The following is a 15,663-nucleotide window of genomic DNA, read 5'->3' on the forward strand; positions in this document are numbered from 1 at the left end:
ACGCCTTACTATACTATGTCGAAAAAAAATGCGAATTTTCAAACATGTAAAAACGTTCCATATGATGAAATAATGTAAAGGACGCCGTGAAAAACACTCCAGAAAGGTTTTCTTTGAAAAAAAATCATCATGAATTTTGGCGCAAAAAAAAAGCCTGACTATACTATGTCGAAAAAAAATGCGATTTTTCAAACATGTTGTAAAAACGTTCCATATGATGAAATAATGTAAAGGACACCGTGAAAAACACTCCAGAAAGGTTTTCTTTGGAAAAAAAAACATCATGAATTTTGGCGCAAAAAAAAACGCCTTACTATACTATGTCGAAAAAAAATGTGATTTTTCCAAACATGTTGTAAAAACGTGCCATATGATGAGATAATGTAAAGGAGGGCGTGAAAAACACTCCAGAAAGGTTTTCTTTGAAAAAAAATCATCATGAATTTTGGCGCAAAAAAAAACGCCTTACTATACTATGTCGAAAAAAAATGCGATTTTTCAAACATGTTGTAAAAACGTTCCATATGATGAAATAATGTAAAGGACGCGGTGAAAAACACTCCAGAAAGGTTTTCTTTGAAAAAAAAATCGTCATGAATTTTGGCGCAAAAAAAACGCCTTACTATACTATGTCGAAAAAAAATGCGATTTTTCAAACATGTTGTAAAAACATGCCATATGATGAGATAATGCAAAGGAGGGCGTGAAAAACACTCCAGAAAGGTTTTCTTTGAAAAAAAAAATCATCATGAATTTTGGCGCAAAAAAATGCCACAGTATACTATGTCGAAAAATGTCATTTTTCAACATGTAAAAACGTGCCATATGATGAAATAACGTAAAGGAGGGCGTGAAAACACTCCAGAAAGGTTTTCTTTGAAAAAAAATCATCATGAATTTTGGCGCAAAAAAAACGCCTTACTATACTATGTCGAAAAAAAATGCGATTTTTCAAACATGTTGTAAAAACGTTCCATATGATGAAATAATGTAAAGGAGGCCGTGAAAAACACTCCAGAAAGGTTTTCTTTGAAAAAAAAATCATCATGAATTTTGGCGCAAAAAAAACGCCTTACTATACTATGTCAAAAAAAAATGTGATTTTTCAAACATGTTGTAAAAACGTTCCATATGATGAATTAATGTAAAGGACACCGTGAAAAACACTCCAGAAAGGTTTTCTTTGAAAAAAAAATCATCATGAATTTTGGCGCAAAAAAACGCCTTACTATACTATGTCGAAAAAAAATGCGATTTTTCAAACATGTTGTAAAAATGTTCCATATGATGAAATAAAGTAAAGGACACCGTGAAAAACACTCCAGAAAGGTTTTCTTTGGAAAAAAAACCATCATGAATTTTGGCGCAAAAAAAACGCCTTACTATACTATGTCGAAAAAAAATGCGATTTTTCAAACATGTAAAAACGTTCTATATGATGAAATAATGTAAAGGACGCCGTGAAAAACACGCCAGAAAGGTTTTCTTTGAAAAAAAAATCATCATGAATTTTGGCGCAAAAAAAATGCCATAGTATACTATGTCGAAAAATGTCATTTTTCAACATGTTGTAAAAACGTGCCATATGATGAAATAATGTAAAGGATGCCGTGAAAAACACTATGGTAAGGTTTTCTTTGAAAAAAAAATCATCATGAATTTTGGCGCAAAAAAAACGCCTTACTATACTATGTCAAAAAAAAATGTGATTTTTCAAACATGTTGTAAAAACGTTCCATATGATGAATTAATGTAAAGGACACCGTGAAAAACACTCCAGAAAGGTTTTCTTTGAAAAAAAAATCATCATGAATTTTGGCGCAAAAAAACGCCTTACTATACTATGTCGAAAAAAAATGCGATTTTTCAAACATGTTGTAAAAATGTTCCATATGATGAAATAAAGTAAAGGACACCGTGAAAAACACTCCAGAAAGGTTTTCTTTGGAAAAAAAACCATCATGAATTTTGGCGCAAAAAAAACGCCTTACTCTACTATGTCGAAAAAAAATGCGATTTTTCAAACACGTAAAAACGTTCTATATGATGAAATAATGTAAAGGACGCCGTGAAAAACACGCCAGAAAGGTTTTCTTTGAAAAAAAAATCATCATGAATTTTGGTGCAAAAAAAAAACGCCTTACTATACTATGTCGAAAAAAAATGTGATTTTTTCCAAACATGTTGTAAAAACGTGCCATATGATGAGATAATGTAAAGGAGGGCGTGAAAAACACTCCAGAAAGGTTTTCTTTGAAAAAAAAAATCATCATGAATTTTGGCGCAAAAAAAACACCTTACTATACTATGTTGAAAAAATTTCAGTTTACTTGTTTTCAATAAATTACTTTTTCAAAGTGCTTCTTGTCTCACTCCCCCTTCTTGCTTTTGCATATTGTAGCTCGACTTAAAACCTCATTAAGATCCAAATGTGCAAAAGGTTAACTGTAGCTATTTTTCAACTGGTCTTAAGATTTTGATCAGGTCTGTATTCTACTCTAAAATCTTCCAATGTAGACCTAAAAGGTTTATCTGATGGTATATTCTACCCAACATCCTGGAACATTTACCTAAAAGGTTGGTTTAATGGTATATTCCCAGAAGAACCCTAGAACATTGGCCTTAATAGTATATTCCACCCAAAATACCAAGAAGTCAGTGTAAAGGAAATGTAGACCAAAAAGGATTGTTTAAAGGAATATTTAAACGATTATTTTCATTATTTAATAATCTGTTATCAGTCAGAACCCTGGCAAACTTATTTTCTTCAGTTTTTTTAGTGGAAGTCACAAATAAAGGAGCTCTTGGTTTTTCCCAGCGTTAGTGAGTCCAAAGCTGCCGTTTCAACACAGACACATTCACATGCATCCACAAACCTCTCAGCACTCAAACACCCACAGACAGGAGGCTGGCTGGACCGAGGCTCGGTGGCGTCCTCAGACCCACCAGTCGGGGAGTCAGTGAACTTGTTGGTCTGGTTTGAAGGCCTTCGTGTGGTCCAGTAGAAGTCCATGTAGTCGGTGTTGGCTTTGAACCGCAGCGACTGGCCTCCATCAGGTGGACCGGCTCGTCCTCGTAGGGCTCCTCCTGTAGCCTTGAGGGGACCACAGGAACATTCAGTAGCTGTTGGAGTTCTTCCTGTCAGGCTCGTGGTAGAACGGCTCTGAAGAATCTTGTACTTGTCTTATCTGGAACAATCTACCAACCTAAACTGTTCACAGTGGTGTAAAGAAGCAAACACACAGGCATAGATTAGGACTCAAACTAGATTTATTTTAGAAAACAAATCAGCTTAGAGGCATTTGTTCACACGTGGCTGAATAGGAGGCCGTCCAATCAGATTCGAGGTCTTCACTCTGTAGGAGTGATGGTGAGATGAAGCCTCATGAGGCATTGAACCACTTGAGCCAACTGGTTCGAGAAACGGTTCATTTCTTGAAGCTTCATGAGCACACGACGCCACCTACTGGCCAGGTGTATAATCACAGGCAGCTGTATCTGAACCACATGTCTGATGCATTGAATTTTTATTGGTTATGGCTGTTGGAAATGACTATGAAATACAAGAAAATGCATGACCAAATAATTTCTGTAGATAAATTCTCACGTGTAGAATAAAATATATTTTCATGTATTGTGTGTGTGTAAATTTTCCCCAAAACGGTAGTATCATATAATGTGGCAGGTTGTGTAATGTTTTTCTGTCACTTTAAGAAAATGCCATGGCCTTAAGCAGGCAGAGGACAGTGAAAGTGTGGAACAAGGAAGATCGTACTGAATATGCTGTGTAACTTGGACAACGATGCACAGGAAAGGGGACATTTTATTCCTTTCATTCAGAAATAACAGTTTCTCAACAGTTTTTGGTTTTAAACGATTCCTTTTTTGACACACACACAATAAACACCTCACCTTTGAATAAAACAACAGTGAAAAATACAGTTCTTGATAACCAAAGCTAATGCGTCTGTAATAACGTTAGATTCAGCTTACCTGATTAGGAATTATCAAATCGAAATGTTCCCACACAGGGGAAATCCTCCTCTTCCTAGATGGCTCCTTCCTAAAACCCATCCTTCTCTCCTCACTCTCCTAAATCTACAAACTATCTTTCTACTCTCTAAACTCTCCAAACTATATCCAGACTATATAAACACTCTCCAAACTCGTATTCAAGCTATTCAAACTCTCAACTGACCGCAACTCTATCAAAAACCCACATTTTGAATGGAGCCTCAGGGGTTTATGTTGCTGTCAAACCTCACGACAAAATCTGAACCACTTTCCGAAACGGTCCTGTTGTTCACCCAGGCAGCGAGGCTTCGGACGTCATCATTTTGGCTCCTCCCCTAAATGAAGCAAGCCTCGATACGCGCTTCGTGGAAACGCCCCCTCCATTACTCGGCACACGCTTCCAAGCCTTGGCACGTCTCCTAACATCACTACTCTGTAGGTTGGTTGTTCAGTGAGACTCTTGGACCTCCATCAGCTGACGTGGATGTTTGATGGTCTTCCTCTCTAGTGCCAGATGATTCATCCATGAATTCAGCAGCTACAGACTGAAATGAAGCTCATGCTGCAGTTATTGAATTCCTGTTCCAGATCAAATGTTCAGAGCTCACCTTGAATGCAGCCGTCTGCTGTCTGATAGTTTTTCTCATTGTAGTCTTCAATAAAGTCTTTTTCCTCATGTCAGGATGTGGTGAGACTCTTTCTCAGTCTCTGCAGACGTCCCTCATTGTGCATCTCCAGAGAAGAAACAGAAAAACTGGTCACTGCTTCAGCATCAAACGCTCTCCAGCATTTAGACTGTTTTAGGAATTCATTCATTGTGTTGTGAACTTTGAAGGAGCAGAAACTTTACAGCTGCCAAAGATATGAGCTCCAATTCTGGATGTTTTAGAAAATGAAGGTCATCAAATGAACACCTGATTTTTGCTGATAACTCTCATTAAATTACTGAAGAAATCTAACATAAAAACCTGTAAACTCTCAGGCAGCTTTTGTTAAAGTTTGTCTATAATTCTATCATCATGTTCTGGAACCAGGACTCTGCAGAAGTTCCTTCAATCAGATACTTGTGTGTTTCTATTTAAGGCCTCAGGTTTCAATGTACAGCAGAGGATTAGAAAGGATTGATTTTAATGTTTAAATCAGTCCAGTAAACGTTTGGAGTAAAAACGAGTACAATTTTGATTTAGATACATTTGTGTCAAATAATGTTGTAGAGTCTCACTTAAATATATGCAAATGAGTTCAGTGTATTTACATTTTATAGAATATTTGATTTCTTAATCTCAATACTGTACGGTCTGACCTTAAATATTATAATAATGATGTCAATTTAAATAATATTGTAGTGGAGAGTCATAAACTTTAATCAGCTAAACTTACATAATAAATATTACTGCACAATCTTAACCTGAACATTCATATTATTGAGGTAAATTTACATAAATCATGATATTCTAGAGTCTTAACTGGAATATTTCTAACATTAATCTTTTTGTATTGTGCTGATAAACAACAATAACCCGACTTTCAGATAATATTTGTTGTCTGTGATTGTGAGACTAAATTTCTCCACATTCTGGAACTTTACCTGCAGCACTTGTAGGAATAAATCAAAATAAAATCTGTTCATTTCCACATTATGCACATTTATTTATTGTTAATATCTTAGACTGAATGGTAGCTGGCAGTAAAAACAAACTCATCTGCTGGACTGCATTTCCCAAAATGGAAATATGGACAGAATTTAACACTCATGTATCCATGGCAATGCTAAAGTTTCTGCTTCTTATCAAAGTTCACAACACAAGTAAAGATTTTAATGTAAACTTCAGAGATGACTGCTAACCATAAGTATTCTGATCAGTACTTCATGATCAATATCAGGACAGATGTTACAACTCCAGCTGTTCCCTTAGACTGCAGTTATTCACAGAGAAATTAAAACATCACATTCCTCATAAAAACTAGATGGGACTTTTATTAAATAAAGTGCTGGTGAATAAACAGTGTAAAAAGTGCAAAGCAGCTCCATTAAATCAGGAGATGTGAGACTTCCACAGCATGGATCACCATCTGCTGTGTTGATTCATAGCTGAATGTCAGAATGAACTGAGCTAGAAAAGCTGCTTTGAGCTGCAACATTACGGTCTGACAATCCAACACCATCACAGTTTTCATCTGGTTGTTTTGCTCCAACATGCTGTGAAGTTCAGTTTTTACCTGAATCAATACAGAGATTCTATTTCCAACCAAGACTGGAATAAAAATTAGAATGTTATGAGGTTATTAATGCAACTAGATCCTTTGAGATGGAAGGATTTACTTCTAAGGTCTAATTCAAGTATCAGTTGGAGCACATTGCATTCACAAAGAAAAACAGCGATACCTTCATAGCAACATTTAATAAACCTAAAGCTTCCCTGTTGGCTCATTGGTGGAGTTTGTTACTGAGCATCTGAACCTTAAATCCAGTGAGATGACCATCTTCAGTGGAGGCCAGTCAGAGAACTTCAAGACCTTCCATCAGCTGGACCAGATGTGGCATCATCTCCCTCTGAACATCTGGATGACAGGAGAAAAGACAGAAATCAAACACAGATCACAGAAATACAGTTTATTCACTTTCATCATTTTATAAAAGTAGCATGAACTTTATTAAAACTTGACAACATCAGTAATGGAAGTAAATGTTTTTATCTCATGTTGAAGCTAAATTTAAAGTCAATTTTAATGACAGTTTATCCTGAGAGGAGTGAGAATGGAGCTTTTCTTTCTTTTTTAGAATATTCCCTCAAAATATTCTGTTTATTATTGGCTTTATAAGCATTTTTCTTTACCTATTTATTTTTAGATATCTCAGACTGATGCACTTTGCTGGTTTGCAGATAATTTCATGTACGATGACAATAAAGATCTTGTATTATAACCTATTTTGCTAAAACAAGAACTGCAAACCTTCTCAACCATCTCTCAGTCTACAAAATTCCAACTGCGACCAAGAATTATCTGATGTACTTATTATTATAAATCTTTACTGAACCAGCCCTGGAATTAATAAAAATCTGTATATGGATATGATTTTCTCTGATGGGACCACTAAAACTGCATCCAATAAAGTAAATCTCTTCTGCACTGCACACATACTACACTTTTGTATAACTCTGGATGTCAGAGTAAAGGCAGACAGATCCACCGATCAGCCACAACATTCTGACCACTGACAGCTGAAGAGAACAACATCCATCATCTTGTTCTAATGTAACATTCTGCTGGGAAACCTTGACGTTCATGTGGATGTTTGACACGTACCACCACCTAAACACTGCAGGACAAACAACCGCCTTGTCTCCATGGCAACAGCAGTCCTTGATGCCAGCTGCCACCCTCAGCAAGACAAACTAAAACTTCTCAGGAGTGGTCTGAGGAACACGACAGAGCTAAGCTGTTCACCTGGGTTCCACACTCCCCACATCCAGATCTGATTGAGCATCTGTGGGATGGTCCAGGATCAGCCTGGTCTAGGTAGGATCCACCCTGCAACCCACAGGACCCACAGGATCCACAGGACATCCCCAGAGGTTCTGATGAACCACTGGGTCAGAGGAGTTTTAGCAGCATAAAGGGACCAACACAGTATTAGTCAGGTGGTCATAATGTTACACTGTTATATTGTCATGCTGATTATATGATCAGTAAATGTTACCATCAATTATAATGTCCACATGGATCAGGAAAAAAAACAACAACTGTCAGTTCATTCAGAAACAGTGGGGTTAAACCTAAAAACACAGACCTCAACAACAGTTTGTTTCAAAGCAGAACACTAGCCGGTTTTCACTAAAGAAGCTTTCAGAGCAACAATTAAATGATAGTTTTGTTCTCATTAAGTTCACAGAGTCAAGAGTCAGCCAAAATAATGTACACACACTTCAGGAAAAGAAAAACTTTTATAAATATTTCATTTGTATAAGTACTTCTACACATATAGATACCGCTTTCTAAGTTTGATCAAATCATGACAACTCTGTGTCCTGTTGTACGATGTTTTCCCGACAGATGGCGCTACCCTCATGAATGGAGCATCAACAAGTGACATCTACAACAGAACAGAAATGTCTGGAAGCCAGTGGCCACCACTTTGAACACCTCTTGTAATTGTAGAGGCCAAAGATAACTTTTATTAATCTCGTGATGTCTGAATAAATTTGGTATTGAAATATTTATGCAAGCTTTTCTTTTCCTGATGTGTGTAAACATTATTTTGGCTGACTCTGTATGATGGGATTCTGACAGGTCACCAGGCAACATCTTTTTATAATAATGACAAACATACCTGCATTCTACAGGAGTGATTTTCCTAATGTGCAGGTAAAGATGTGTGAGGAGCTTAGAGATGACAGGAGCAGGAGTCATCCTCACTAATTCAGCTCACAGCCTCAAAATATCTGTTTAGGAAGTGTTGTGTTTCTAAATTCTGCTGAAAGCATTGACAGACATTCTCTTACAAGGTTGTATAAAAAGCAGCCTGTCCTCTGAGCTACGGAGAAATCTTCTTGAACAAAGTTTCTACGTGTAGATCGGCTCAACTAAAACTAAAGCCTCAGTCAAAGATAACAGGTATCGCAAATTATAATCAACTTTCTTTGTTAACTCAGACTTTCTGCTTCAACCTCACATAAAAAGGGGAGTTTAACTCGTCAGATGACTGAAAATGAATGGCTTGTGCAGTTCTAGATCCAAAAGTAGGATGCTTCAACTCATGCTTTACTACAAATACATGCAATAATAAATAAATACAATGGTTGGTTGTTAGTTTATTCACTATTAATGTCACTTTATATACCAGATTGAACTTGAGCAGTGGAAGAGAGAAGGAATTTAATGAAATTATGGAGATTCAGCGAGGTAATGTTGCGCAATGTTGAGGGCCGTTTAATTCAAACCAGCTGAATGTTAAACTTCAGTGCAGCTGAACGGGTTTCAGTTAACCTTAAAGTATAATAACTTTTTTAAAAGCTAAAATACACAGCAGAGAAATACAGGTTGACAAGTTCATTCTACTAATGACGGACAGCTGTGAAAGCAACTAACACAGGTGTTCAGCGGTAAGTTAGCCACCTGTGTTAATTAGCCCGCTAGCTAACTAGCCGCTTAGCAAGCTAACGCATCCGGACCAACTGGTCAAACACGACAAAACACAACTCTTCTCAAGTCGCTGACTTAACCTACAACAAAACAACACTACAGGCTAGAAGTATTTATCTTCTTACCGTGTTTTACTCCAAAAACAAGGTCAACAGCAGCCAGAGATGCTACCAGACGTGCCGACCATAGCTTTAGATAGCAGACTAGATCCGCTAGCGTGCTGTCTTCTATCTATGGTCTGAACAATCACTGCTCTCTGGCTCCACCCTCTGAGAATCTTGTTGTCATTTGGCTCCGCACTTGCTGATGACCACTTCCGGTCTCAGAAAATGAAAAAAACTGACCTTTTTTCGTTTCTTTCTCTTACTGATTTTATTCATTTTTTTATTCTAATTATAAAATGAAAATCAAAGCATCTTTAAAATGTCGTAAATCCCTTTTTGATCATGAAAAAGAAAAACGCCTTGTATTTCAATTTTAGTTTTTGTATTTTAAAACGAAAATCAAATAACCACTCGTTTTTTGTTTTTCAATACCCGTTTCAGAACGGAAAATCCAATTGCCAGATAAATACACGGACCGTTTCATAAGGAGTTTCTATCCTTTACTAAAGCGTTTTTAAAAATGAAGACTAAACATCCCATGAAACTGTTCACTTTGATTGAGAATTACGATCTGTAAAAAAGCCCTATCTCTTTGTTTTGTTCTGTTTTATTTTTTCTTTCTTTTTTCCTTTTTGCTTTGATTCTTTTTCTATTTCTGATTGCACCTCATATAATTTTCAAGAACTGCCTCTTCCAATAGATATATTTTATATTTTACTGCACTGTAAGCACCTGTTCATTATAAAAATGCCTTTGTGAAGATTATTTTCTACAATGTTCTGTTAAATGATTTTGTCAATAAGGGAGGGAAAAAAACAATCAAAAAAACAATTATCTACGATGACCTCACTCAGGTTCCGGAATTCAGCAGTTTCATCTGCTGAATTCACATCTTAAAACAGTGAACGCATCTCTGGCTCCCCCACGTGGCGCTACTTAGTAACAGCACCCTGCTGCGTCGCAGGAATATCACACGTACGCTACGTCATCATCAGTAGACACGCCACCACAAGAGAGCGACAGCAATAATGGTGAGAAGCAATTTCGAATGTATTAGTTTGTTTTTCATTTTGCTTCCGTTACCCGGGCATTCAGTGAGCTGTTAACTTACTCAGAGTTTCATGTTTTCGGTTCAGTTTGCTCGCAATCTGCAGCCTCGACGCTTATCCCGCTGCTAGCATTAACGTTAGCATGTCGTTGTGTTTTCCAGCTTTTCTACTCGTTTTTCAAATCTCTGGTGGGGAAGGACGTGGTGGTGGAGCTCAAAAACGACCTGAGGTGAGTTTTACTTTTAATTTAGCACGTAACATGTCTGCATTACTTCATTAGGAAACCGCACTAGTTTTTTGCAGCAATGGAGGGTAAATTAATTGGTGTTAGCTCGCCATGCTCAGACATTTCAGCTGTGAAATAAGGTCTTCACAAAGATAATTGACGCATACATCCTTATTATTGAAGTGCAATGTAATAAATAGAAGTACAAAATACTGAAAACATGTTGCAGTCTAGTATAGGCTCACTAATGCAATGAATTTCAATACAGCAGACGTAAGTAACATAATCAAAGCATCATTAATGGAATTTTTTGTGTGATGTCTGTTCAAAACCAGTTTTTCCACGCTTTTATTAAAGGGTGCGAGTCTATGAATGCTTGAAATAATTATCCTCCTCATATTTCTCTTTTCAGCATCTGTGGGACACTTCACTCTGTTGACCAGGTATGAAATAATGTTTTCTTGTCCTTATTTTGAAACAAAGCCATTCATATGTGATATTTTCTTAATGGCAAAATGGTCGCTTACATTACTTACATCCTGACGTGTGGAGTAACTGTTTGTGTCAGTTTCTCGTACAGCCCTGTGTTCTATCTTTCAGTTATTTCTGATGGGCAACTCGAAACAAGTCTCATGCTTTGTGAATTTGTCTTTTTGCGTTCAATTTGCATGAACAATTAATCATTTTGTTCTGTGTTCATTTGTTTTATTGCTTCTTTTGCTGTGGCTGGGGACAAATTTTCGGTGTTGATTGAAAAAACGAAAACACTTGTGCTTGACATTTGTTGTTTTTGAATGTGATATATAAATAACAGTGCCTTGATTTGACTTGACTTGTCGGCATATGACACGCACTCTTTTGACATCACTGTCCTCTACTTGTGTGTTTAAGTACCTGAACATCAAGCTCACAGACATCAGTGTCACAGACCCAGAGAAATATCCACACATGGTAAGTTCAGCAGTCCGGCACCTCTCTTTCAGCATATTATTGATAGGTCTGTCTTAACTCCTGTGTTGTTTTTCGGTGAAACTGGAAACCCTGAACCATTTTTTCACTATCTGCATATTATGGTGTTAGACAAAACTGAAGAGACAGATTAAAGATGTCTCAGCTGAGGATTCAAATTTGTGTGTGTTCTGAACCGAGAGTTGGCCGTGCTCATAATCAATAGTTGGTTATTTGTTGAGATGCATGAAATAAGGCAGACATTGTTTTAATATCAGAAGAAAACCATTTTTAACCACAAACACTTAATCTTCACTGCAATATCAGCTCAGTTACATTACACATTCAAAGAACAGACCAAATACTGTCCCTGCAGGTTTATCAGTCCAAGAAATCTCCAAGTATTTACTGCCATCTCTAAAATCTAGTTATACTTAAAGCAGAGTATTGCTGGTACACTTCATCACTTTAGTTTAAATGTTGTTGTTGGAGGCTTGTAATCAGAGTCCTGCTGCTCTTTAATGTTAGCAGCTACAGTTGCTCTCTGCAGAGACACACGGCTTCCTTCTTGTGTCGGTGTGCCAGACATCATGTCACAATTTGATGCTAAAGAGTTCATCAACACGACTGCCACAGTTAGCAGTTAGACAGCAAGGGTGTGGTCTTTGACTGACCCTTACAGGCAGTCAGCAAACGCACCTGTAACTCCACCTTATGAAACAGTGAGAGGCGCCAGCTGGTGGAACAACTAGGTTTTACAACAAATCTGTGATGCATTTTCTGACATGCATGGTCCTGGAATTCTGCCTTGGGTTTGCATATTTATGCATAAGTCAAATAAAATTTTCTTGGAAATGAATCCATTATTAATTCGTATTATTATCATCCATAGTCATAGGTACACAAAACTGCTTATCATCATGTAAACGACAGGAAACAAAGGGGTGAGCAAGTCTTTACCACACAGGTCTGAAAAATTCAGTAAGTAGGATCTTTCATTCAGCTATCACAATAAATGATGTTGCCTTTTCCACAGAAAGGAGCAAAAAACAAAATCTTCCAAATCAGGTCTATTAATCCTAAATACATCATTTTGGTTTCACATTATATATCATTATATGCAGTTTTCTCATGTTTGTCACTTACCTCAAGTCAAGTGTTAATATTGTCTTCAGGATTGTTGGCCCCTCTTTGGTCAGTCATTTTCCGGTTATGTGAGTCCTTCTAACAGCTCTGAAAATCGGTTACATTTTAAATTTCCTCCATAGTTCAATACTTTCTCAGATGTATGGAAATTGCTTGTACACTTTATTTTCAAATGGGAATCTTTTAGAAGTCCACTACACAAAATTTTACGTTTACAGTATATACTTGTAGACACACACTTGCACATGTAAGGGTCTGTAGGAAACTCAAATTATTTTTTTTCCGCTTTGCATAAAATATCCATCCATCCATCCATTATCTATACACCGCTTAATCCTCACTAGGGTCATGGGGGGGGGGCTGGAGCTTATCCCAGCTGACTCGGGCGAAGGCAGGGGACACCCTAGACAGGTCACCAGTCTGTCGCAGGGCCACATACAAAGACGAACAAGCACTCTCACATTCACACCTATGGGCAATTTAGAATAATCAATTAACCTCAGCATATTTTTGGACTGTGGGAGGAAGCCGGAGTACCCGGAGAGAACCCACGCATGCACTGGGAGAACATGCAAACTCCATGCAGAAAGATCCCGGGAAAGCCGGGATGCAAACCAGGGATCTTCTCGCTGCAAGGCGAAAGTGCTAACCACTACGCCACTGTGCAGCCCTTGCATAAAATATAATATATATAAAACATACAACATTTCCTTGTTTCTTGTAGTATAAAATGTGCACAATCGGCTTGTTACCACTGAAAAAGCTTTACACATTTTGAGTTTGAAAGAGGTCTGTTAAGGACAAAAGAGAAAAACATGTCTGTGTTTGCACTTACTGTTAATATTGTTCACCACACAGTGTCAGTAAAGTACTTGTAAAACTGCTCTTACCATTTTAAAAGTAATCAATTCAGGTGTTTCTGTTCACAAAAAAATCTGTCTTATTTCATGAAACTGATTTGCCTCTCCAACACACTGAATGATGATTGTCCTCAAACTCCACCATTGTTTTGTTTTAATTTACTCCAGCTGTCTGTGAAAAACTGTTTCATCCGTGGATCGGTGGTCCGTTACGTTCAGCTACCTGCAGATGAAGTGGACACTCAGTTGCTGCAGGACGCAGCGCGAAAAGAAGCCATGCAGCAGAAGCAGTGATTCCGCTGCAGGATGGGGTTTAGTCTGGGAGGGATTTTGTAATGGTGAATAATGAGTAGTTTAAGTTTTGGATTAAGTTCATTCAAAGATGACAGTGTCATTCAGCAGTATTGGTCATTAGTTTCTACTTTACCGAAAAAGAATTCAATTGCATTCCTCACATTAGTGATCAATATGTTGCAAATTTATTACTGAAAATCTTCTTTACCTCACAGACCATGTAGGAGTTTTTAGTTGATCTTCTGTTTTGTTGAAAAGAAAATAACTACAATTCGAGGCCCAGAGAGGAGACCTAAAGTCCAGCTGTGATGTTTATGTTGAATAATACCAGACACTGGCTGCTTGTCTCGTAAAAATGATGACTTCTGGATTTTTTTTTGATGCCACTTGGAAATAAAAGTTATTTATATTTTGATCAAGTTTTTGTGATTTCTGAGCAGCTTTTTAGTTTTTCTGGTAGCATGTTTCGAAGATTGAAATTTTTGCAAACTAAACTTTGTTGTGTGATGGAGGAAGTGTTATTTCATAAATCACTGCATTTATGGGAAATGAAGAATATAATACCATGGCTTCATTGTGATAAACAATCATATCAGAATATTAAGATGACTTCAATTATGTGCGATTGTAATGAAGGCGGTGTTTGTCTTCTGGATGTACAATATCAGATTGTCTGCTGCATTTTAATACCTACATGGTTGCTGGGCATATTTTTTTATTGAGTCCACCTGTTGTACTGAATCTTAACTTTCAGCTGTATTTCACTGTGACCCAGAGGATGATATATAGTAGAACTTTATCAGTAAATGAAAAGTTTAATTCATAAGCAACAGAATGCAGTTTCAATTAACACACTGATGTTGAGCCGCTGCAGCTTTTCTCTGGCATCATCAGTAGCTAATGGGAGCTAATGTTGGCAAACTTTAGCTGATGACTACTGTACATCTACTGATGCTAATGAATAAGTTTGCCGACTTTGTCTCTTGTGAATCTGTGCTGCTGCTACTCTACATTATATTCCCCAAAATCGTCACTCCTGTGTTATTCTGCCTATTGTCTCGGAAGGTTGCTTTAATTTTTTACACTTTTAAGCCACTGCAGTAGATTTTTTTTTTTTTTAGTGGGCTGGAGTCCTTTTTTGTTCATTGTTGTTACAGCACTTACACTCCTCACTTTTGCAGATTGAGGAATATTTGACAGATTTTGATTTTAAAAGGTGAAGCAATACTTTCCTGAGTGTTTTCAAGGCTTTAAAAGCACCAGAAATAGTCTGAAAATTGATTTACGTTTTTAAATAGTAATGACATTACATCTTAGCAAAAACTGGTTGGAGAATCTCCAGTGACATTTTCTAGACATCTGGCTGACCATACATACACTACCAGTCAAAAGTTTAATGATTTTTCTTTATTTTCATGACTATTTACATTGTAGATTCTCACTGAAGGCATCAAAACTATGAATGAACACATATAGAATTATTTAGTAAAAAAATATGTGAAATATGTCAAAACATGTTTTATATTTAAGATTCTTCTAAATAGCCACCCTTTGATTACTGCTTTGCTCACTCTTGGCATTCTCTCAATGAGCTTCATGAGGTAGTCACCTGAAACAGTTTTCCAACAGTTTTGAAGGAGTTGACAGAGATGCTGAGCACTTGTTGGTCCTTCACTCTGCAGTCCATCTCATCCCCAACCATTGGGTTTAGGTCAGGTGACTGTGGAGGACAGGTCATCTGATGCAGCTCTCCATCACTCTCCTTCTTGGTCAAATAGTCCTTACACAGCCTGGAGGTGTGTTTGGGGTCATTGTCCTGTTGAAAAATAAATGATGGTCCAACTAAACGCAAACCGGATGGAAATGGCATGTCACTG

General features: G+C 37.2%; 1 protein-coding gene across 1 annotated transcript; it reads left to right on the forward strand.

Annotated features, from left to right (window-relative positions):
• Positions 1-10,234: 10,234 nt before the first annotated feature.
• Positions 10,235-14,201, forward strand: smx5. The gene is made up of 5 exons (XM_023268068.3): positions 10,235-10,294; positions 10,474-10,541; positions 10,951-10,981; positions 11,430-11,489; positions 13,661-14,201. The coding sequence occupies exons 1-5, from the start codon at positions 10,292-10,294 to the stop codon at positions 13,784-13,786; spliced, it is 288 nt and encodes a 95-aa protein (XP_023123836.1). The 5' UTR covers positions 10,235-10,291; the 3' UTR covers positions 13,787-14,201.
• Positions 14,202-15,663: the final 1,462 nt, after the last annotated feature.

Source organism: Amphiprion ocellaris, chromosome 2 (genome assembly GCF_022539595.1).
Source record: "Amphiprion ocellaris isolate individual 3 ecotype Okinawa chromosome 2, ASM2253959v1, whole genome shotgun sequence".
Taxonomy (NCBI): Eukaryota; Metazoa; Chordata; class Actinopteri; family Pomacentridae; genus Amphiprion; species Amphiprion ocellaris.

Coding starts and splice junctions, on each gene's coding strand:
- smx5 (XM_023268068.3), top strand. Junction 10,542..10,950: donor GAGCTCAAAAACGACCTGAG/GTGAGTTTTACT, acceptor TTCTCTTTTCAG/CATCTGTGGGACACTTCACT. Junction 10,982..11,429: donor CACTTCACTCTGTTGACCAG/GTATGAAATAAT, acceptor TGTGTGTTTAAG/TACCTGAACATCAAGCTCAC.